At 45.3% G+C, this 22664-nt stretch overlaps 1 protein-coding gene across 1 annotated transcript; it reads left to right on the top strand.

Moving 5' to 3' along the window:
* Window positions 1-500: 500 nt before the first annotated feature.
* On the top strand, window positions 501-14567 carry EI24 (EI24 autophagy associated transmembrane protein). Its single transcript, XM_072729439.1, has 11 exons — window positions 501-677; window positions 3326-3435; window positions 6949-7094; window positions 7504-7564; window positions 8781-8847; window positions 9389-9513; window positions 9825-9944; window positions 10291-10402; window positions 11084-11195; window positions 11578-11652; window positions 13405-14567. Exons 2-11 carry the CDS (start codon window positions 3394-3396, stop codon window positions 13565-13567), a joined length of 1023 nt encoding a protein of 340 aa, XP_072585540.1. The 5' UTR covers window positions 501-677; window positions 3326-3393; the 3' UTR covers window positions 13568-14567.
* The last annotated feature ends 8097 nt before the right edge of the window (window positions 14568-22664 follow it).

The raw sequence follows: 22664 nt of genomic DNA, 5'->3' as shown, positions 1-22664 counted from the left end.
GAAACTCTCCAACCAGAAAAGCAAGGTGAACCTCTGTAGTTTGTTCTCTTAGGCTTCGTAGGGTTGTTTTAGAGACACAAGCAGCCCGGCGGGAGCAAACGGACCGGAAAGGGCAGGAAACGGGGAAGGAGGGCTCGGGAAGGCGGGGAGGAGGGAGGCGGTCCCGGGAGCGCGCGGCGCGGGGGGCGGGGCCCGAGCACGGACTGCATTTCCCAGGCTCCGCAGGCCCGCGCGGCCCCGCCCCTCAGGCCGGCCCCCCGCCGCCAGGCTCCGCCCCCCGCCGCCAGGCTCCGCCCCGTCGCCAGGCTCCGCCCCGTCGCCAGGCTCCGCCCCCCAAGCCCGGCCCCGTCGCCGACGCCGCTCGATCTTATTCCCCCGCCGCCGCCAGGCCCCGCCCCCGCCGCCAGGCCCCGCCCCCGCCGCCAGGCCCCGCCGCCAGGCCCCGCCCCCTCAGCCCGGGCGGCGCGCCGCGGCTCGGCCCCGCTCGGCTCGGCCCCGCTCGGCTCGGCGCCCGCCCGACTTCCCAGCGGCCCCGTGCGGCCCGGGCATGCCCAGTGCGGGCGCAGCGGCCCCGGCCCTGGGAGCGCCCGGGCGGGAGCTGGCGGCCGGGCGCGGAGGGGCCGAGAGGAGCCGAGCGGGCCCGCGGTGGGCGAGGGGCCGGGCGGCGGAGCGGCCGGGTAGGTGCAGGCCCACCGAGCCGGGCCGCCGGCGCCGCGCGGCCGGGGCCCTGCGAGCAGGGGCGGTAGGGCCCGGGCGCGGGTGCGCGGTTCCGGGCGGGGTCCCCGGGCTCGCAGGAGCCGGCCGGGGCGGGCGGGGGGCGCGCGGGTGTAGCCCTGCGTGTGACCGGTCGTGAGCGTCCCCGCTCCTCGTGCGCGGCTGTGCGGTGGCGAGACCGTGGCTTCCGGTCGAAACTGGCTGCGAGGCGCGGCGGGCACGGACCCGAGATGACCGGGGCGCTCGAGCCGCCCGTGGAGCCCCCGCCGCCGTCCCCGAGAGCAGCGAGGATGCTCACCCTCCCGAGAGCCGCGTGGGCCGGGACGGCTTCCTGCCTCCCGGGTTGGGTTTGCCCGCTTAGAAACGAAAGGACAGGACTGTGCCGCAGACGGATGTGTGACAAGGTCTGGTGACTACCGGGGGTCTCCGGGCCATCTGTATTTCCAGGTTCAGGAGAAGTTGCACGGGTTGAACACACGCATCGCAAAGCTGGAGTGAAGAGATGGGGGGGGGATGCACGGGGGGATGGTGGGGGTTAGGACACCAGGGTTTGGAAGTTCGCAGGAGCCTCTCATTTGCTGTAGGCTTGGGCAGGCATTGAACTTTGGAGACTGGGTTCCTCCATCTGTAAAGTGATGAGAACCAGATGCATCTTTTTTCCTTCCAGCTCAATTGCAAAGTGTCGGGTCCTCCCCTTCCCCCCGTGTGGTCCTAAAATTGTGGGAAGTTCTATTTTTCTCCACGTCTCAGCTTTTTTGTCCAAGCGGGCAGTTGACCAGTATCCCTGAATGAAGGACTGCTAGGGTCTCTATAAAATCGAAGTGACTTGTTCGACTGCTGCTGTTGGTCAATAGGTAACTTGCCCCTGGAACGTCCTGAAGCCAGGTGTTAATGGCCACGGTTCAAATAACACAGCTGTGCGGTTTTTTTCTTTTCTCTTTTCTTTTCTTTTTCTTTTTTCTTTTTCTTTTTTTTTTAAGATTTCGTTTATTCACGAGAGACACACACAGAGACAGGCTCCATGCAGGGAGCCCGAGGTGGGACTCAATCTGGGGACCCCAGGATCACACCATGAGCCAATGGCAGGTGCTCAACCGCTGAGCCACCCAGGGATTCCCAACACAGCTGTTCTGGACTAGAACTGCCATGCTTCACCCTTGTCCCTGCCTTGTGAGAAATCCAGACCAAGCGATGGTCCTGCTTAAACTCCCAAGCCAGCTCAGTCTGGAGCAGGACTATGTTTATATAGAAGTTACTAGGGCAGCTCGGGGGGCTCAGCGGTTTAGCGTTGCCTTCACCCCAGGGCCTGATCTTGGAGTCCCCGGATCCAGTCCCACCTTGGGCTCCCTGCATGGAGCCTGCTTCTCCCTCTGCCTATGTCTCTGCCTCTTTCAGAAATCTCTGTGTCTCTCGTGAATAAATAAAATCTTAAAAAAAAAAAAGTTACTATTTTGATGTTAGTGCAGCATATATTCAAAAGACCTATAAAACATTTTAATATCCTTAATTTACAGGTGAGGAAGTAGCTGATGAAGAGTAACCCATGATAGTCTTGACAAACTACTGTTGTGTATTGTCCTCATTGAGTAGTTAACTGTTCACCTGGCAGTGAGTTACCCTGTTACTCTGTGGTACTTTTGTTTGTGCTGAAGTGGGAGTAGTCACAGAAGTCTCTTAACCTTAGAAACTTCTTTATCTGAAGTAATAGGATTTGACCTAAGGAGCAGATGGTACATATGGTATTGTACAAGTTGCCTTCCTACTGCAATATTCCCTGCTCTTCTGGTTCTGGGTGGCAGTAGTCCAGTTGGGTCAAAGTACAGTTTGAAGTGGTTATATGTGTGAGGGAAAAACGTACTTAGGTTTTGAAGTTTGAGTTTTATACGAGATGCTTGTGAAATTCCGTCATCAATTTTTGGAGCTAGGTTTCTCATTCATCTGAGAATACCTAAAATGAGAAAGCTGTATTTTTTTAAAGAATGTTTATACACGACCTTTTTTGACCTAGTTTATAATCCAACGTTTCTTGCGTGCTTATTAAAATCGTGTGTGTATTTAAAGTTGGAAAACTCGAGGAGGCCTATTTGGTAGTGTAGGTAGGTAATTTATATTGTACCTTAAGCTTGTGTGCCCAAGGGTCCTGTGTATGAAGTATGTATTTAGTAATTTTTCCCAGAATTTCATCTTGCTCTTGATTTTCATTCAAGTGTTGGAGGTTCTATGTCAAGCATAAATAACCACTCAAGAGGGTACTAAGATGAAATGATGGCTCATTTCCAAATCCTCAAAAGTATTTGGGATGTGTAGGGGAGGGATAGTTACGGACACCAAAGCCCAGAGAGGAGAGGAGACTCCTCATCCAAGAGCATGTTTACCCCCAAGTAAAAGTGAACGGGTGGGACTTAAAAAATTTTATTGCTTTCAGGTTTTAGCAGTTACAGGTATATCTTCACTTAGTTCACTGTGTTAGTATCTGTGGGAGTGCCCAAATCTGCTGCACTCCATGTAGAGATGTTGGTATGTGGAATATGCCATCAAGTAGAAATATACCTGAAGTAACTTACCTATAAGATGCCTATTTGTTGCTTCATTATGTTCCATCTGTTTCCAGGTCCTTCATGATGAAAGATTTTGAGACGCTTCTCTCTGTGTGTAGTTGGTAGTTAGGGTGGTGAAGAGATGGCTGACAGTGTCAAAACCTTTCTCCAGGACCTTGCCAGGGTGAGTACATTGTCACGTCATCTCTTGATCTTTTTGCTGCGGGAACCGACTCAGAGAGCCTTAGGGTTTCTTTTGGGGGAATTTTTATTATATTTGTAAGGTCCTTCACCTACAGATTCTCATTCTCAGACACACTACTCAGGAGCTTAAGTATTATCTTGCATCTTCCAAAAGCTTGGGAAAGCTATCTAATGATAGTGTCTCTAATATTGGGAACTTTGGTTAGTTTGACTCCAGAGCCTTTTTGTCAAAAAGCATTTGTTTTGTTTTGTTTTTAAAGATTTTATTTATTTATTCATGAGAGACACACAGAGAGAGAAGGAGAGGCAGAGACACAGACAGAGGGAGGAGGAGGTTCCATGCAGGGAGCCTGACTTGGGACTCGATCCTGGGTCTCCAGGATCAGGCCCTGGGCTGAGGGCGGTGCTAAACCACTGCGCCACCCAGGCTGCCCTCAAAAAGTTTTTTATTTTGGAGTAATTTTAGACTTAGAGATAAGTTGCAGGATAGTACACGGTTACCCTATATCCTTCAGCTTCCACCAACATCAAGTTTTTGGTCCACTGGTCAAATTTAAATCATGATCATTGATAGAATACTACTACCTAAACTACTTAATTCCTATTTACATTACAGAACCTATTTTCCCCCATTCTATGTGGTGCAGATGATGATGGACTAGGAAAATGTCCCATAAAGATCTGTTTAGGACCTGGTAACCCCAATTAACCAATACCACAAAATTCCCTCATAGTGGATGTCTGAGGCTTCATACCCTGCTTGTATCCCCTGTAGCTCTATTCTTGGGAGAAGGGGATCCTTCCTCAACGGGAGTCCTTAAAAGTTTATTACCTTTGAGTAAAAGAGGGGGAATTGAAGGAGTTATCTTAGAAGGATCAAAGAGACTTCATGCAAGGAGATCTACTTTTAATACCTTTACCTCATCTTGCCATTCTTGTGCTATAAAATATCAACCCTGGATCAGTTCTACACAATGTGCTGTTACTGTTTGTTCCAGTAAGCATCTCAGAGGTGGGGATCCTGTCATCGTCCTCCCACGTACAAAGTCCTCAGACATTTGAACTTCACTACCTTAAATATTTAAGCAATTTGTGGAAGATTTAGAAGTTAAAAGCAAAATAGAACTATACTTAAAAGGTCAAGTGCACACCGCGCTAGTTGATGTTATCACTCGTTAGTACATAACCACTTGCCCATTCCTATTTTTCTGTATCCCGAACATTACCTCTAGAATTTGTTTTAGGGTAGCCCGGGTGGCTTAGCGGTTTAGCGCCACCTTCAGCCCAGGGTGTGGTCCTGGAGACCTGGGATCAAGTCCCACGTGGGGCTCCCTGCATGGAGCCTGCTTCTCCCTCTGCCTGTGTTTCTGCCTCTCTCTCTCTCTCTGTCTCTCTCTCTCTCCTCTGTGTGTGTCTGTCATGAATAAATAAATAAAATATTTAAAAATAAATAAATAAAATTTGTTTTAGCTAATAACAACATTTTTGAGTCCAGATTGACCTTTGCTTCCAGAATGAATTTTTCCACCTAGTCTTTGTGAGGTTAAATATCCCAGTGCCACTGGTCTACTTTTTTGTTGTTGTTCATTGTATACTTTACCTGGCAGGTTACACATTTCTTGAGCATTTTCATATGACCAATGTCTAGCTCATTGAGGATGCTAAATACATAGGTGGATGGATGGATGAATGAATAGTTTTTGGAACTGGGCAATAGGCAGTTCTGGGGTTTGTAGTGCTAATGGTAACTTTTCCACTGTTGGAGCTCTTTCAATATAGTGGGCAAGTGCCTCTTTCACTGTCTTTTTTTTTTTTTAATTTTTTTTTTTTTTTTTTTTTTTTTATGATAGTCACACACAGAGAGAGAGAGAGAGGCAGAGACACAGGCAGAGGGAGAAGCAGGCTCCATGCACCGGGAGCCCGATGTGGGATTCGATCCCGGGTCTCCAGGATCGCGCCCTGGGCCAAAGGCAGGCGCCAAACCGCTGCGCCACCCAGGGATCCCTCTGTCACTGTCTTTATAGACATAACAACCTTCTCCCCCTCCATACACTCCTCTTAAGGACATTGTTTCCTCCAGTTATGCTACCGTGTTTCTGTCATGTGTGGCATGCTTGTATCCTCCAGCTTTTCACATTTCACAGTAGTGATTTGTCTTTTCAGCTGTGGTCCAGTCCCTGGTCTTTTCTAGAGACCAGTGTTTATTTTAATTTTTTTTTTTTTAAAGATTTGTCTATTTATTCATGAGAGACGGGGCGGGGGGGGGGAGACACAGGGGGCAAAGACACAGGCAGAGGGAGAAGCAGGCTCCATGCAGGGAGCCGGTTGTGGGACTCACGCCCTGAGCCGAAGGCAGATGCTCAACTGCTGAGCCACCCAGGTGTCCTGAGACCAGTGTTTAATTTGTCCTTGTTTCACTAGAGTTTAGTACAGGGTATAAGGCATACTAGAGGTATTTGATTAATATTCAAAGAGTATAGGGAAAGGCAGTAACTGGACTTTTATAGTCCTAAGTGTTGGAGGGATTGGAAAGCTGCTGTTTTGCAACTGTGCTATTTAAGCTTGGTTTGGGTAGGAATTGTCAATGGGTGCTAAATCTCAGGGAGAGAAACTTAATGAGGAGAAGCTGGACAGCACCTTGACTATGTAAAATATCGCCAGCAAGGGCAGACACATGTCTTTCTCTGTATCTGATGTCTGGAAGGGCACAGCGTTTCTGTGGTGCCCCAAAGTGAGGTAGCCTTGGTCTAATTGTGGGAATTATGAGGGAACTATGAGATAACTAGCCTCTATACTTCAAAAAGACAGGCTGAGGATTTGTTTCTAATTAAAGGAGGCTAAGGAGATACGATAAGTAACTATAGCATGTGACTGAACTGATTTCTGACACGTGTGGGGTAAACATCCTAAAGAGGGCATTGTTGGGACAAATGGAGAAACTGGAATATGGACTGCGGATTAAAATTTTTCAGTATTAAATTTCCGGAGTCAGTATCTTGCAGTTTTTTTTTTTTTTTTAAGATTTTATTTATTTATTCATGAAAGACACAGAGAAAGGCAGAGATGTAGGCAGAGGGAGAAGCAGGCTCCAGGCAGGGAGCCTGATGTGGGACTCAATTCTGAGACTGCAGATCACACCCTGAGCCAGGGGCAGGTGCCCAACTGCCAAGCCACCCAGGCGTCCCAATATCTTGCAGTTATAGAAAAGAGTATCATTCTTAGGAATACACATTCTGATAACGGGGAAGACTATATGTGTAAAGAATACATTAATTTACCACATTTATTATAATTTTGTAAATCTTGAGGAAGGATATTTGGAAGTTCCATTTTTAGAACTGCTGTAAATTTTGAATTCTATCAAACTATCAAGGTTCCTTTAAGCAAAGTAAGTTCAGTGGTTTCCACTGTTATTTCACTTTAATGCATGTAACTTAGAAAGTCTTCTCTGATCCATAATCCTTCCTTTTTAAAAGAATACCCTTGTCTCTAGGGAATCAAAGACTCCATCTGGGGAATTTGTACCATCTCAAAGCTGGATGCTCGGATTCAGCAAAAGCGAGAGGAGCAGCGTCGAAGAAGGGCAAGCAGCGTCCTGGCGCAGAGGAGAGCCCAGAGTATAGAAAGGAAGCAAGAGAGGTGAGGACTAGGGGCTGATGTCAGAAAGTGAGCGGGAGGGACTTCACCAAGTGACTGGTCTTTAGTATAATCACTTGGAGTTTCAGTACCCCATATTTGCTTTGTATTTTTTTCCAAAAAAATGTTATAGGTGACTCTCTCTTTCACATTGGATTAAACTAGGGTTTAGCAACCATGCTTGCTCAGGATGTCATGGTGTTTTAAAAAGAATGGTGAATCGAGAACACTAAAAAAAAAGAAAGCTTCTTTTCTAGAAACATTTTTTAGCCTTTCTAATTGGCACTAGGAGAACATTGGGAGAACAACAGGTGCTAGAAAAATAACAATAACCAATGAAAAGTATAAGGTGGGGAGGGATTGGGTGATATGGAAATAGCCTTCTTAGCTAAATACATGTGGTCTTTTCTAGTGAGCCACGTATCGTTAGTAGAATTTTCCAATGCTGCGCTTGGAATGGTGGTGTCTTCTGGGTAAGTTCTTTACTCTCAAATGCCTTTAGATTGTTGTTATGTTAATAATTCTTGACTCTTCTTGAAATTGAGACAAGTAGCTTTCATGTGCTGATGCATGCTTAAGACCATAACTCAGGAATCTGTGCACCTGCAGTGTTTATATTCCCACACAAAGAACACTTGTATGTAAATGTCAGGTATAGCCCTAAATACACACTTTTATTTTAATTTATTTTTTGTAGAGAGCACAAGTGGTGGGGGTGGAGGAGAGGCAGAGGGACAGGGAGAGAGAGAGTCTCAAGCAGCCTCCACACCCAGCGTGGAGTCGGATGTGGGGCTCAGTTCCAGGACCCTGAGATCATGACCTGAGCCAAATTCAAGTGTTGGATGCTTAACCGACTGAGCTACCCGGGTGCCTCTGCACTTTTATTTTTTAAAAATGACTTTCACAAGTTTTAATGTTACAAATTTCTCTTGAATCTCTTTCCCTTTGGCTAAGAGCAGCTATGGAAGATCAGAAGGGAAGGGGAGAAGGATCAGGACAGGTTATCCTTGTGTCTGATCTTACAAGTATATTAGAATTGATTACTACTAAAACCCATACCAGAAAAAGTTGCCTCAGAGTTCAAGAGCCAACACGGACTTAAGCGAAATTTGAGTACTTGGAAAGATAGGTAGTAAAATTTTTTTTTTGACTTGGAATTCAATAGAATTCCAGTTGTCTTATTCTAAACATTCCACATTTCCAGGTGTTTAATTAATAAAGTTTTACTACGTATTTAGTATGTACCTGTATTTTTGGTCTGACCACTATTTGAAATGTTCATCTCTATCCCGAGGAGTGTCAACTATCTTCACAGGCATTGTCAGGTTTGTACTATAGGGAGGTGTTGGCAGATGGAAATGGGTCCGGTTAGGGTGCTTCTTTAGGCTGCCTTAAATAGGCACCTCCATCTGGGAAATAAGGACCTCGAAACATGGAACTCCTGTGTTAGAGGAGAGTATTCATTCATTCATTCATTCATTCATTCATTCATTCATTCATGAGAGACACACAGAGAGAGGCAGAGACTCAGACAGAAGGAGAAGCAGGCTCCCTATGTGGAGCCGGATGTGGGACTTGATCCCAGGACTCCAGGGTCACGCCCTGAGCCAAAGGCAGATATTCAACCACTGAGCCACCCAGGTGTCCCTAGAGGAGAGCTTTTAATGTTTGCTTTCTTCTTTCATTTAGTTAAGTCTCCTCCTGTTTTATCGAGTGTTTATTCCTGTTCTGCAGTCAGTGACAGCCCAGATTATTGGTAAGTGTATGTATTGCTGCATGCCATCTGCCTGGGATGGGGTGGCAGGTATTTCCCTGTCTCTCTCAGTTTATTGAATACTTCCTTGCGCCGGGAGCTTTAGATGTTTCTAGCTCAAGCCTCTTAGCAACCCTTTGAGTGAGTACTATTACACATAGCATTTTTATGGTTGAAGAAATAGAAATTAGTTACTGAGGTTAAACCCATTTATGAGTGGCAGAGCTGGGATCGAAACTCAGATGGAAAAAAAAACAACTCAGGTGGTTTACTGCATATTGTGTGCCGTTAGAGCACTGTGACATCTGTCACCACCAGGTAAGTAGCACTCACGTCTCCTCTGAATTAGAGCTATGGCTAGAGATTGGTTTGTGTACGGAGAAGAAAACTACCTGAAATTGGTATGGTGATGTGCTGGCAAGAAATGAAGGGGACTCGTGTGTGTGTATATGGAGAAGAGTCACCAACTAGTGCTTCCATACTTGGTCTCTTATGTTTTTCATTTTTTCAGTTAAACTAACCGCTCTTTTCTCCCCTCTCTTAGGTGATCCATCACTGCATGGAGACGTTTGGTCGTGGCTGGAATTCTTCCTTACGTCCATCTTCAGTGCTCTTTGGGTGCTCCCTCTGTTTGTGCTCAGCAAAGTTGTAAATGCCATTTGGTTTCAAGTAGGTCCATGGCAGAATGGAATCTGGGCCCAGCAGTGTGATGGGTTAATGGGTTGTGGGTTTTAGCTTGTGGTTGGTGGTGGGGCAGGGAAGGATTTCATAGCCTTAACCTTTCTTGGCTCATAGCAGCCAGTGGGTGATGATCTTTGTGCTCTTGTAAGATGGAATTAGCGTCTCAAGTCACAAAAGCATCTCATTGCCAGACCTGCCTCACCTGGCAGATCTGATGTGGCAGATCAGTGGCCTTAGCTTTGGGGATGGATAGTGAAGCCATACTATTTGTGTTTGGTGAGCTACTTTCTCTGTTACAGGACATAGCTGACCTGGCATTTGAGGTATCAGGGAGGAAGCCTCACCCATTCCCTAGTGTCAGCAAAATAATTGCTGACATGCTCTTCAACCTCTTGCTGCAGGCTCTTTTCCTCATCCAGGTGAGACTGGCCTTCTGGTTAAATGGGCAAATTTTGAAAGACGGTTCACTAGAGGGAGTGTCACAAAGATCAGAATACTGCATTTGTACTGGGGCAGATGAGCTTTATGGGAGGTCATGAGCTCCCATTTAAATCATTTTTTCACAGAAACAACTACAAAACTTAAAAATCATAAAATGATAAGCAGCATGGTTTACCTCCTCTTCGCTGCCCACGGGCTTTCTCCACTCTCCTGTTGAGAAACATGAGGAGCCTCTCTAGGCAGAGGGGGATGACTCAGAGCGGCAGGTGAAAGTGTTAAGTCTCCGAAGCTTTGGGATTAAGATTCTCCATATTTATTCTTTAGGGGATGTTTGTGAGTCTCTTTCCCATCCACCTTGTTGGTCAGCTGGTTAGTCTTCTGCACATGTCCCTTCTCTACTCACTGTACTGCTTTGAATATCGTTGGTTCAATAAAGGTAAGTCCACCTAAAGAAACTTGGAAGTAGGAGGTCCAGTCTGGAAATGCTGCTAAGCAGGCTTCTCACACTGTTCAATACTTAGGCCATTGGTAACCCATCTTTGGAAGGAGGTAGCCTCTTTGGCGAGAGAGAATTTACACTTGGCTTGGGGAGGTTAACCTGTACCTGATACTGGGGGATACGGCAGCGTAACATTCTCTTTATGGTACTTGATGTGATGTAGCTCTGATTCTGAGCCATACAGTGGCATAAAGGCACACATATTTTTCTGAATTTGAGAAATTAATTTGATATCATTGCTTTCATATTCTTTGGGGGATGTTTTAAAAGACCTTGGCATATTTCTCTGGGTGCCAATGGTTAGCCGAGGTTAATTGATTTCTAGAGAATGGCTGCCTTTTTATTTGATACTTTGTTCGAGACTAGTCATGACAAAGGAAGCTGATGTTATAATTCCTAATTCCTAGCAGCTTTGAAATTGTGATTATTGATTTGAAAAACTTGACCCAGAAGCCTTATATTTGGACAATTCCAATTTATATGCTTTAACTGTTTTAAATGACTGATGTGTACCTAAGACTCAAACCTCAAATAATTTATCTCTGTATTTAGTCATTTGACTAAACAAAAGTAAGCAATCTAATTAGTAAGTATATTGTATTGACTGTCCTGTTTTAGGAATTGAAATGCACCAGCGGTTGTCAAACATAGAAAGGAATTGGCCTTACTACTTTGGATTTGGTTTGCCCTTGGCTTTCCTTACAGCAATGCAGTCTTCATACATTATCAGGTAATTTGGCCAGAGGGACTTGATGAGGACTAGTAAAATAATCAGTGTAGGGAGCATCTTCTACATGCCTGGTTTTATGGTAGGCATTTTCCATTCTTACTTGGCCATCCGGAGGTCTGTAGACTTTTCTCCTTGACAGAGAGTCATAGACATTTGTCAGCTTTGTCAGCATTAAAATCTAGTCTGCATGATCCTTTTTTTTTTTTTTGTCTGCATGACCTTAAATGCCAAATGCTTCTATGTTGCCTTCTGGAGTAGTGTTGACCATTGCTTTTGAAGATGTGCTTGATAGATGTTAGCTCTGGAGGCAAGGGAACTGTGGGCTTCTAATCTCTTCTCCAGATGGGTGTCATGAAAGTGACTGTTTCTCTTTTGTTTGCAGTGGCTGCCTCTTCTCCATCCTCTTTCCTCTATTCATTATCAGCGCCAATGAAGCAAAGACACCTGGCAAAGCATAGTAAGTATTAGCTAAAGTGTAGTAAGCTGGGATCCCTGGGTGGCTCAATGGTTTAGCACCGCCTTCAGCCCAGGGCGTGATTCTGGAGTCCTGGAATCGAGTCCCACGTCGGGCTCCCTGCCTGGAGCCTGCTTCTCCCTCTGCCTATGTCTCTGGCTCTCTCTCTCTGTCTCTCATGAATAAATAGATAAAATCTTTAAAAAAAAAAAAAGGTCTCATTCCTATAATTGTCATGTTACATACAGTCCTGCTCCTCTGTACACAGAGAGAGCTCACTACACTTTGTTTTTTATTTTTTGAAAGATTTTATTTATTTATTCATGAGAGACACAGAGAAAGAGGCAGAGACACAGGCAGAGGGAGAAGCAGGCTCCAGGCAGGGAGCCCGATGTGGGACTTGATCCCAGAACTCCAGCATCACACCTTGAGCCAAGGGCAGACACTCAGCCACGGAGATGGCCAGGCATCCCAGGAATAAGAGTTAAAAAAAAAAAGAATAACCTGTTACATTGTAGGTTAACATTTAATATCCACTATGATGAGAGAAAAACTCTTTGGAATATATCTCCTATTTTTCCCAGGCATGTATGCACATGTTTCAAAAAATGATGCTATTATACATATGTTTAAAATTAAACAGTTCACTGAATATAAGGCACTGGAAATACCTGTAGTGAAGCCCATTCTTGTAAGAATGGTTAGATTTTTATAGTGGGCCATATGATCTGGCTATATGAATTTATTGATAGTGATAGTAAAACAAAATATTTTATTTATGTACTTAATTTAAAATTTGACAGAGTGCACATGAGCACAGGGAGGGTCAGAGTGAGAGAGGGGAGAAGAAGACTCCCCCGGACCCTGAGATCATGACCTGAGCCAAAGGCAAGTGGCTAACTGTTGGAGCCACCAGGTGCCACAAAACAAAGTATTTTAAAATGAATCTTTAGTGGGGTGCTCAGATGGTGTAGTCAATTGAGCATCCACTCTTGATTTTGGCTCCGGTCATGATCTCAGGGTCGTGAGTTCTGGCCCCATGTTGGGCTCTGCACTGAGCTTGGAGCCTGTTTGAGAGTCTCTATCCTTTTTTCTCTGACCTTCCCCCAGCACTTGAGCACACACACATTTGTACCTGTGGACACTCTGTAAAAACAGAAAATTAAACAAAAAATGAAGTGAATCTTTAGCAACGATAATAATAGCACTCCGGAAGCTTTATTATTTTAAAAAAGTTTAATCTTTGGGGCTTCTGGGTGGCTCAGTCGGTTAAGCCTCGGCCTTCAGCTCAGGTCATGATCTCAGGGTCCTGGGGTTGAGCCCTGCATCGGGCTCCCTGCTACCCAGCAGTGCTCAGTGTAATGGTAGTCCCCGATGTAATTGCTTTCCCTTGAAACTCTTGAAAATGAAGCACATAGAGTATATTTTCAGACATAGCTTGATGTTACAAACAGCCATAGAAAAGTACTTCTCCAATCGGAATTAATCTGAAATGTAACTTTATTTCCTCTGACCCTTGATTCTTCAAATGGTGATTCCATTGCCCTCATGATAGCAACCAGACCCAGTGCCACCTTCAGCTGCTGCCTGTTAACCTATATGTGTCTTAATATCTGTACTTCCTTGATCAAATTCAGTTGTCTGGTTTTCCCCTATGTCGTTTTAAGTTCAACATAGTCAAGAAATGTGTGCAATAATTAAAATGTTAAGTTTGAATAAATGGGGATCTAACCTGTTTGGTCTCTTGCCTTCCAGCCTTTTCCAGCTGCGCCTCTTCTCTTTGGTGGTTTTCTTAAGCAACAGACTTTTCCACAAGACAGTCTACCTGCAGTCTGCCCTGAGTAGCTCAACCTCTGCAGAAAAATTCCCTTCACCGCATCCATCTCCTGCCAAACTGAAGGCTGCTGCAGGCCACTGATTGCCTGCCATCCAGAGGGGATGGGTGGATTGGAAGGAGGCTGTAGGAGCTCTTTTCCTTGTCCCCTCCTCTGCCAGGGAAGGCAGGACCCGCTCTGCCAAGGGCCCTTTGCATATTCCCTTGTCTCTGAGGAGCTGGGATTTTTGTCTCTGGTGCGCTTAAGGCAGAATCTTCCTGACACCAGTGTGTGGATTTTTAACACCGGTGAGTCTGAATGGACCACAGGTTTTTCTGTAGTTCTTTTCTAGCACTTGCCAGCCCCCGTGCCTGGACTGATTGGAATACTTTTTTTGGTCCCTGTGCCATCGATCCTCCCAATTCCCTGTCCTGCCTTCCACCACCCTTGGATGAATGGATTTTGTAATTCTAGCTGTTGTATTTTGTGGACCTGTTTTTTTTTTGTTGTTGTTGTTGTTGTTTTTCTGTGAAGCACATATATTGGATGAGGGAGATAAAGGAGTATCTCATCTGCTCCTGGTCACTCCCTTTATAGCCATCACTGTCTTGTTTCTTGTAACTCAGGTTAGATTTTGGTCTCTCTTGCTCCACTGCAAAAAAACAAGCCTGAAGAGATGGGACAGGAGGAAAGACCTCACAGTCAGATCTGCTGGGTTTTGAGGAGTGATTTTTTTCTTCCCCTTGAAGGGGAAAAAGCTTTTTTCACTGGTACATTAAGTTCCCCAGCTGTAGGGAGGTACCAGTTTTGGACAAGTGCCACTGCAACACCGAATGCTCAGAGAACCTGAACTTTTAACTCTGGAGGTCTGAAGTGTACTGCTGGCCACTGCCGGGTCTGTCTGGTATTTCAAAGGATTATTGGGTGCTGCAAATAGGAACTGAAGGGGTAAACTTATTAAACCCATTGAGCCTGTGATTGGTTGGTGTTTTCCTGTCATTTTAAAGAGACTAAATATGTCGGGGTGGGGGTGGGGGTGGGGGCAGATGTCAAAACACTTGTCCGATTTTAAAATGTCACAATTAAACATGAGCTGGTTTCCCACAAGCGTGTAATGGTTGAATTTTCAAAAATCATCACCTTGTGAAACGTTAAAAAGGTTAAGTGGAACATACAACTTTGCCTTGGACAATCTGGTTGTAGTTTTGAGAGATTAGTCCTGAAAAACGTTCCCTGAGGAAGTGTGGGTTATGTGATTATAATCATGTTTATATCTCGATAGAATTTGGAATTGTTTTAAAGTTTGTATGTATGTCTCTTGTGTATTCACAAAGAGAGAAATCCTTTTAGGTTTCAGTATATTGAACTTTGCGTTAGGGAAGAGATTAGACATTTGGTTACAGAAACCTATATTAGAGACAAGACTGTAAGGATGTGAAAATCATTGCTGGGAAACGTAAAAGCAAGTTTCGAAGTACAGAAGGTTTTAAAATAGTGGCATCTTGGACGTGGGTGGTGTTAGCAGCTTGTGCACAAGAAATTGTAAAAGACATAGTTAAAAAAAGATTTCATTCCAGTATTCCTCTGTGACCCTTCTGGTCATTTGACAGTAGTATTGCAGAGAAGTACTTCCAGGTTGCTGTGTGGTGGTTTGAAGACCTCAGCATTTCAGCAGCCATTATCTTAAGGTGAGTTAAAGTTTTTACAACTGGCTTTATTATTAAAGGGCCCACATCTTTGCTGCCTGAAATTTGTGTACCAGCTAAGCTGGTCTTAGTTTAAAAGGGTGAGGGGTTAAGTGGATGAAGGCACATGATTCCTTTTTTTTTTTTTTTTAAAGATTTTATTTGTTTATTATGAGAGACACAGAGAGAAAGGCAGAGACACAGGCAGAGGGAGAAGCAGGCTCCATGCAGGGAGCCCGACACGGGACTCAATCCCGGGTCTCCAAGATCATGCCCTGGGCCGAAGGCGGCGCTAAACCGCTGAGCCAACCGGGCTGCCTAAAGGCATGTGATTCCTATCCAGCACTGTGCCTAGCGATAGAAAATGCTTCAATTTGGAAGTGAGGAATCTGCAAAGTTGCATTAGCATAATCGAAATGCCAGGCCTGTACAAAGGATAGATTAGGCATACCTCTAGTAAAAACCTGTCAACCATCTCAAATGAGATATGCCCCAAAGCAGTGTGAACTCCTCATGTTTTCACTAGGGTGAGGGCACTGAGGACAGTGGTTAGGAAATTAGGGTTAGGGACACCTGGGTGGCTCAGTGGTTGAGCAACATCTGCCTTTGGCTCAGGGCGTGATTCCGGGGTCCGGGATTGAGTCCCACATTAGGCTCCTTGTGGGGAGCCTGCTTCTCTCTCCCTCTCTATCTATCTATCTCATGAATAAATAAAATCTTTTTTAAAAAAGGAAATGAGGATCAAAGGGAGTAGGCTCTGTTTTTTGCTAAGATCAGAATTGGCAATTTGAGGCAAACCGTAACCTGAAAGGAAGAGAGATCACATTGCTAAACGTGAGAGAGCTTGAGTTTGAACCATGCAACCTGGTTAGAACCAATAGGATCTAAGGCATCCTGTTCACAAAAGTTCTTTGCAGAGACAGGCGTCACAGCCTAGACAGGTATATGTGATTGATGTTCTTGCATCCCATCTAGAGCTCAATTGTCCATTGTAGCAACTTGAAGAATTAGAAAGTGGATACTTAAAGCCTGAGTACCTTTGCTAAGTCTGTTGGAAACTTCTTTTTTTTTTTTTATTTTTATTTATTTATGATAGTCACACAGAGAGAGAGAGAGAGGCAGAGACACAGGCAGAGGGAGAAGCAGGCTCCATGCACCAGGAGCCCGACGTGGGATTCGATCCCGGGTCTCCAGGACCCCGCCCTAGGCCAAAGGCAGGCGCTAAACTACTGCGCCACCCAGGGATCCCCCTGTTGGAAACTTTTAAGTGGACAGATCTTTGTACTGACTTGTTCATTGCTCTGCACTTAGTAAGGAGCCAAGATACAGTTGAAGAATTGTGACGAACTGGAGCAAACCCAGGAGAGGGCAGTGAGTGGCTAGAGGTTTTTGAAGCACCTTAAAAATGATAACAGCTGGGCAGCCCTGGTGGCCCAGTGGTTTAGTGCTGCCTTCAGCCCGGGGTGTGATCCTGGAGACCCAGGATTGAGTCCCATGTCAGGCTCCCTGCATGGAGCCTGCTTCTCCCTCTGCCTGTGTCTCTGCTTCTCTCTCTCTCTTCTCTCTCTCTCTCATGAATAAAAAATAAAAATCTTAAAAAAAAATGATAACAGCTGTGGGAATAAAAAGGCAACTACAGTTCTGTTTACTATTCATTTTCCATCCCCTTGCATTTTCTGGTTATAGAAGTACATTCAATTTCTATACCCATGGGATCCCATCTTCTTGCACGAATCCCACGTCAGGCTCCCAGTGCATGGAGCCTGCTTCTCCCTCTGCCTGTGTCTCTGCCTCTCTCTCTCTCTCTCTCTCTCTGTGACTATCATAAATTTAAAAAAAAAAATTAAAAAAAAATTTCTATACCCATGTGTTTACCTCCGTCAAGACTGCTCTGGTAAAGGTTATCAGCTTAGTAGTGAACAGACATTTCCCTCCTCCTTTAACATTCCTCCCATGCTGTATGACCCACAGAAGTTAAAAAGAAACTGACATCAGGTCAGTGTAACATGCCTTTTGAGCAATGACAGGCACCAGTGAAGTATTTTGGATGGGCCTAAAGTAAGTCCATAGAGTCAGTCAAGGATCAAGTGGGGGAATGCAGGACTTCATCATGTAACATTTAAGTGCCTTCTCTGTTGGGCACTTTGCAAAGCGCTGGGGATTCAGAGTTGAACCAGAAAGATGATTACTGTCCTCCTGGACCTAACAGCACAGTGAAAGCGAGTGACAAGTAGTCAAGCAAGTTTTTAAAAATAACATGTTCAGGGATCCCTGGGTGGCGCAGTGGTTTGGCGCCTGCCTTTGGCCCAGGGCGCGATCCTGGAGACCCCGGATCGAATCCCACATCAGGCTCCCGGTGCATGGAACCTGCTTCTTCCTCCGCCTGTGTCTCTGCCCCTCTCTCTCTCTCTCTCTGTGACTATCATAAAAAATAAAAATAAAAATAAAAATAACATGTTCAAATAGCTACTACTTTCCATAGGTCTCAAAGCTGGATAAAACTGGATTTCAGAGAATCTCAGTAGGGTGAGAGGTTAAGCTGTACCTTCAGCCTCCCATTCTTGTACTCACTCTCTGATTTGTATTCTTTTTTTTTTTCTTTAGATATATTTATTTATTCATGAGAGACACAGAGAGAGGCAGAGACACACACAGGCAGAGAGAGAAGCAGGCTCTTTGCAGGAGCCTGATGCAGGACTGGATCCCGGATCCTGGGATCACGATCTAAGCTGAAGGCAGCTGTCCAACTGCTGAGCCACCTGGGCGTGCCTCATTCTCTGATTTCAAGTTTCAGTGTTTTGTAGTGCTTTCAGACCTATGGAGGAAAGTAGTGTCCATTTGATCATTGAGATAAATTTTAATTATTTAGATCTGGATCACCATCACAGTCCTCTCTTGGAGCTTTGCCCAAATACACATGGCACCTGCCCTTGGAGGAAATTTAATTCCAGAACAAAAGGTAACTTTAAAAGCTGTAACTGCTTTCATGGAAATTTGGGAAACTATTGTACCCATAAAGTAAGAACAGATTGTTGTGAAAAGGGGACAGGATAAGAAAGTTCTTGGAACTTAGAGCAATAGTGGATTTAAATGATATGGCTTCTAAAAGTAATCCAGAGATGTGCACAGACATTTCTCCAAAGAGGACATAACAGATGGCCAGGAGACACATGGAAGGATGTTCAACATCACTCATCACCAGGGAAATGCAAATCAAAACTACAATGAGATATCACCTCACACCTGTCAGGATGGCTAAAATAAAACCCCAGAAACAAGTGTTGACGAGGATGTAGAGAAAAAGGAATCCTCATGCACTGTTGGTGGGAATGCAAACCAGTGCAGTCACAGTGGAAAACAGCATGGAGGGTCCTCAAAAAATTAAAAATAGAACCACCCCATCATCCAGTAATACTACTGGGTATTCACCCCAAACAGAAAAATACTAATTGAAAGAGATACACACATCCCTAGATTTATTGCAGCATTATTTACATTAGCCAAACTTTGGAAGCAGCCCACCTGTCCTTTGATAGGTAGATGGATAAAGAAGTGATACAGTGGAATATTCAACCATAAAAGAATGAAATCTTGCCATTTGCAATGACATGGATGGAGCTAGAGAATATAATACCAAGTGAAATAAGAGAAATACTATATGACTTCATTTATATGTGTAATTTAAGAAAGAAAAATGGGCAAAGGAAAAAAGGACCAAGAAACGGGCTCTGAACTATAGAGAACAAACTGATGGTTACCAGAAAGGAGGTGTGTGTGGGGGGGGGAGGGTCTGTGGGGAAATAGGAGATGAGGATTAAAGAATACACATTGTGATGAAAAAAAAAAGTATAAAAAGTGATACTGAGGAGCCTAAATTAGAAAATTGCAGGGGGGATCCCTGAGTGGCTTAGCGATTTAGCGCCTGCCTTTGGCCCAGGGCGTGATCCTGGAGTCCCGGGATCAAGTCCCAAGTCAGGCTCCCAGCATGGAGCCTGCTTCTTCCTCCTCCTATGTCTGTGCCTCTCTCTCTATGTCTATCACAAATAAAAAATAAATAAATAAATAAATAAATAAATAAATAAATAAATAAATAAATAAATCTTAACAAGAAAATTGCAGGATAAAATATAAAATTGAGGAAATTCTTGGAATATAGAATGATCAAGACATGGAAAAAGTTAATCATGGGAATATCCAGGAATCAGGAGGTCTGACGTTCACCCAAACCAAACAGCACCTTCAGAAATGAGAACAGGAACATAGAGACAGGAATAAAATGAAAATTTACTGGACTAATGATGAAATTGGAGGTTTTAGACAGAAAGGGCCTGCAGAATGTAAAGATGAAAATGAGAACAAAAATGAGATAGGAAAACACACCTAGATAGGATCTCTAAGGAAAAGTCATTTATCAGAAAAACAGTTTACTTACAAAGGACTGTGATTCACATGGGCATCAGACTTCTTAAGAACAACTCTAGATAACAAGGTAAAAATGTAATGCCTCAAAGATGCTTTTTCATGTTGTCAAGTGTATAGGGGATGAGTGGGTTGCCATTTTGTTCTCATAACTGTTATAAAGGGCAAAACAAAGGCACTGTTGGCTTTTCATTCAGCTTTTCTGAAAAAAAAAATTACTTGAAAAATCTCAAGGGAAAGATAAAGCCAAGAAATAGATGACTAATTAAAACAAAGCATACCCAACCAAACATAAAACAGTGAAATCATAAGTGCATTAAGAAAAATCTTGGCGGAGCACCTGGGTGGCTCAATCAGCTAAGCAACTGCCTTCGGCTCAGGTCATGATCCCGGGCTCTAGGGATCAAGCCCCACTTTGGGCTCCCTGCTCAGTGGAGAGCCTGCTTCTCCCTCTCCCTCTGGCTGCTCCTCCTGCTTGTGCGCTCGCTCACTCTCTCTCAAATAAAATCTTTAAAAAAAATTTGGTAATGTAACTTTGCAGCACCCTTGGAAAGGTAGATTCTGGGGAGAACATCTTCAAGAACAAAAAGAGGGGTGCCCGGGTGGTTCAGTTGATTAAGTATCTGCCTTTGGCTCAGGTCAGGATCTCAGGGTCCTGGCTGGGATGAAGCCCCACATCCCACTTCCCTGAGCAAGGAGCCTGCTTCCCCCTCTCCCTCTGCTCTGCCCACCATCCTGGCTTGTTCTGTTTCTCAAATAAAATCTTGAAAAGAAAAAATAGAAAACATACTGCTACTCTGGTGTGCCTCCGATGAGATGAAGTCTGTTCTTTTGATTAATGATGTTCAAGATGTAAGTAGACACTTAAGGAAAGACCACTGAGCTCCACAGGGATGACCTGACTCCTACAAAGCAAGCAAAACATAGCATTATTCTAAGCAGTTGACAGAATAGTAAAAATAATGTTTCTGAAAAAAAAAAAAAAAAAACTCCAAACTTTTGGTCCAGTAAAGTAGGAGAGAGGATTAGCTAATATGCTGAATTCATGTATATTCTCTGGGTTTACAATACTTTTCTCCATTTCCTGTACTGACTTTGATTTTACTTACAGATAAGAGTTTCCCTAGCAACTGGAAGTAAAGAATTAGCCTAAAAATAGGCTTCAATTTTATTTTATTATGTTTTTAAAAGATTTTTGTTTATTCATGAGAGACGGAGAGGTAGGCTCCTGTGGGGAGCCTGATGCAGACTCGATCTGGAACTCCAGGATGATCTGGAACTCCAGGATCACAACGTGAGCTGAAGGCAGATGCTCAACCACTGAGCCACCCAGGTGTCTCTAGGCTTCAATTTTAAGCTTTGTTCTTTAGTAGCATATTTTGATTTTTGAAAAAGGCAAGTTAGTTTTCCACTTAGAAACTTAAGAGATTCCCTTTAAGAAATCTGTTCAACAATTCTTCATTCATTCATTCATTCATTCGAGACACAGGCAGAGGGAGAAGCAGGCTCCATGCAGGGAGTCTGATGTGGGACTCGATCCTGGGCCGGAACCACGCCCTGGGCTGCAGGCAAGCACTAAACCGCTGAGCCACCCAAGGATCCCCTATGTTCAATACTTCTTAAAAAAAATTAATGAAAACCCAAGATCTAGGGATGCCCGGGTGGCTCAGTTGGTTAAGAGTCTTGCCTTCTTCTAAGGTCATGATCCCTGGGTCCTGGGATAGAGCCCCACATGCGGCTCCCTGCTCAGCTGGGACCCTGCTTCTCCTTCTCCCTCTGCCTCTCCCCCCCTGCTCATGTTCTCTATAAAATAAATAATTAAAATCTTAAAAAAAAAAAAAAACAAGATCTTATGTTCTTGGAACAGTATCTTTTTTTTTTTTTTAACTCTACAGGAATCTAATTTTAATTCCTTTTCCTTTTTTAACAGGAAAAAAGAAAAGCCCTAATTCTAATTTTGAAGAAGCATTTGCTTGAAGTTCTGCAATTCCTTCAGGTTCAGTTTTTAGTTTCCTTGTTCATACAATTACACTGAATACATTGTAAGAACAGGAAAAGCAAGAGAGCGGATTGAATCCTAACGTACCAGAGTCATGTGAATGGTGAAAAGCACGGATTTTGAAGCACAGTTTTTGTTTTTTTTTTCCCGAAGATTTTATTTATGAGACACACCGAGGGGGTGGGGGTGGGCAGAGACACAGGCAGAGGGAGAAGCAGGCTCCATGCAGGGAGCCCGATGCGGGACTCGACCCCGGGTCTCCAGGATCAGGCCCTGGGCTGAAGGCAGGTGCTCAACCGCGGATCCACCCGGGGATCCCCTGAGCACAGGTTTAAGCGAGCCGTCAGCACGTCTGGTCGGCTGCATTGATCGCAGCGCATGCGGGAAGGTAACCGAGTGGCCCTGGCTCGACTGTGAAGTTTTCTTTGGTGTGGCTTTTGCCCACTGCAGCGTGCATGTGCGTGTGCAGGTGCGTGTTTGAGGCTGAACTTCGCCCTCTTCCCTGTTCTCAGCATTTCTCTGGAATTTTTTGGAGGCGGGGGGGGGGGGGGCGGTGTGGGTTAAGGGCGAGAGGGAGGAGGGAACGTGGTTAGGGCAGCTTGCACCCGCAGCCCCCAGCCCGGGGAGAGCGACGGGGCCCAGCGGGGCTGCACGCCGGGTCTCCGGGGCACCTGCCCGCCGTCGGAGGGGCTGCTCGGGGCCGGGGCCGGCGCTCACTGGCCGGCTTGACCCACGGTGCCCACGGCCCGACGCGCGCTCGCCCACGAGCCCGGGGGCTGAAGGGAGGGCTATGCCCGCCTCCGGGGTTGTGGCAGGGCTCGCTCGCAGACCGCCGGGCACAGGAGCGAATTCTGGAACAAATCCTGCACAAGGTGCCCGTCCGTCGCAGGGAGCGTTTGGGGTTTTCGTCGAGCACAGGCGGAACGGTCTTCCCTCCTCTCCAGGCCGCAGTCCCTTTCTGCGCTTTCTCCCAAAGCGAGATGAGGAGGCTCCCGGCGCGGCTCTGTTTTTTTGGGGCTTTGTGGATCGGGCCGACTCCGCCGCGTAGTTTCCGCTTCTGGTCACATGACTGGGCAAACCCGCCACACCTTCGCCCCC

This window comes from Vulpes vulpes, chromosome 12, assembly GCF_048418805.1.
Source record: "Vulpes vulpes isolate BD-2025 chromosome 12, VulVul3, whole genome shotgun sequence".
Lineage (NCBI taxonomy): Eukaryota > Metazoa > Chordata > Mammalia > Carnivora > Canidae > Vulpes > Vulpes vulpes.
This window is presented reverse-complemented; position numbering and strand designations above follow the sequence as displayed.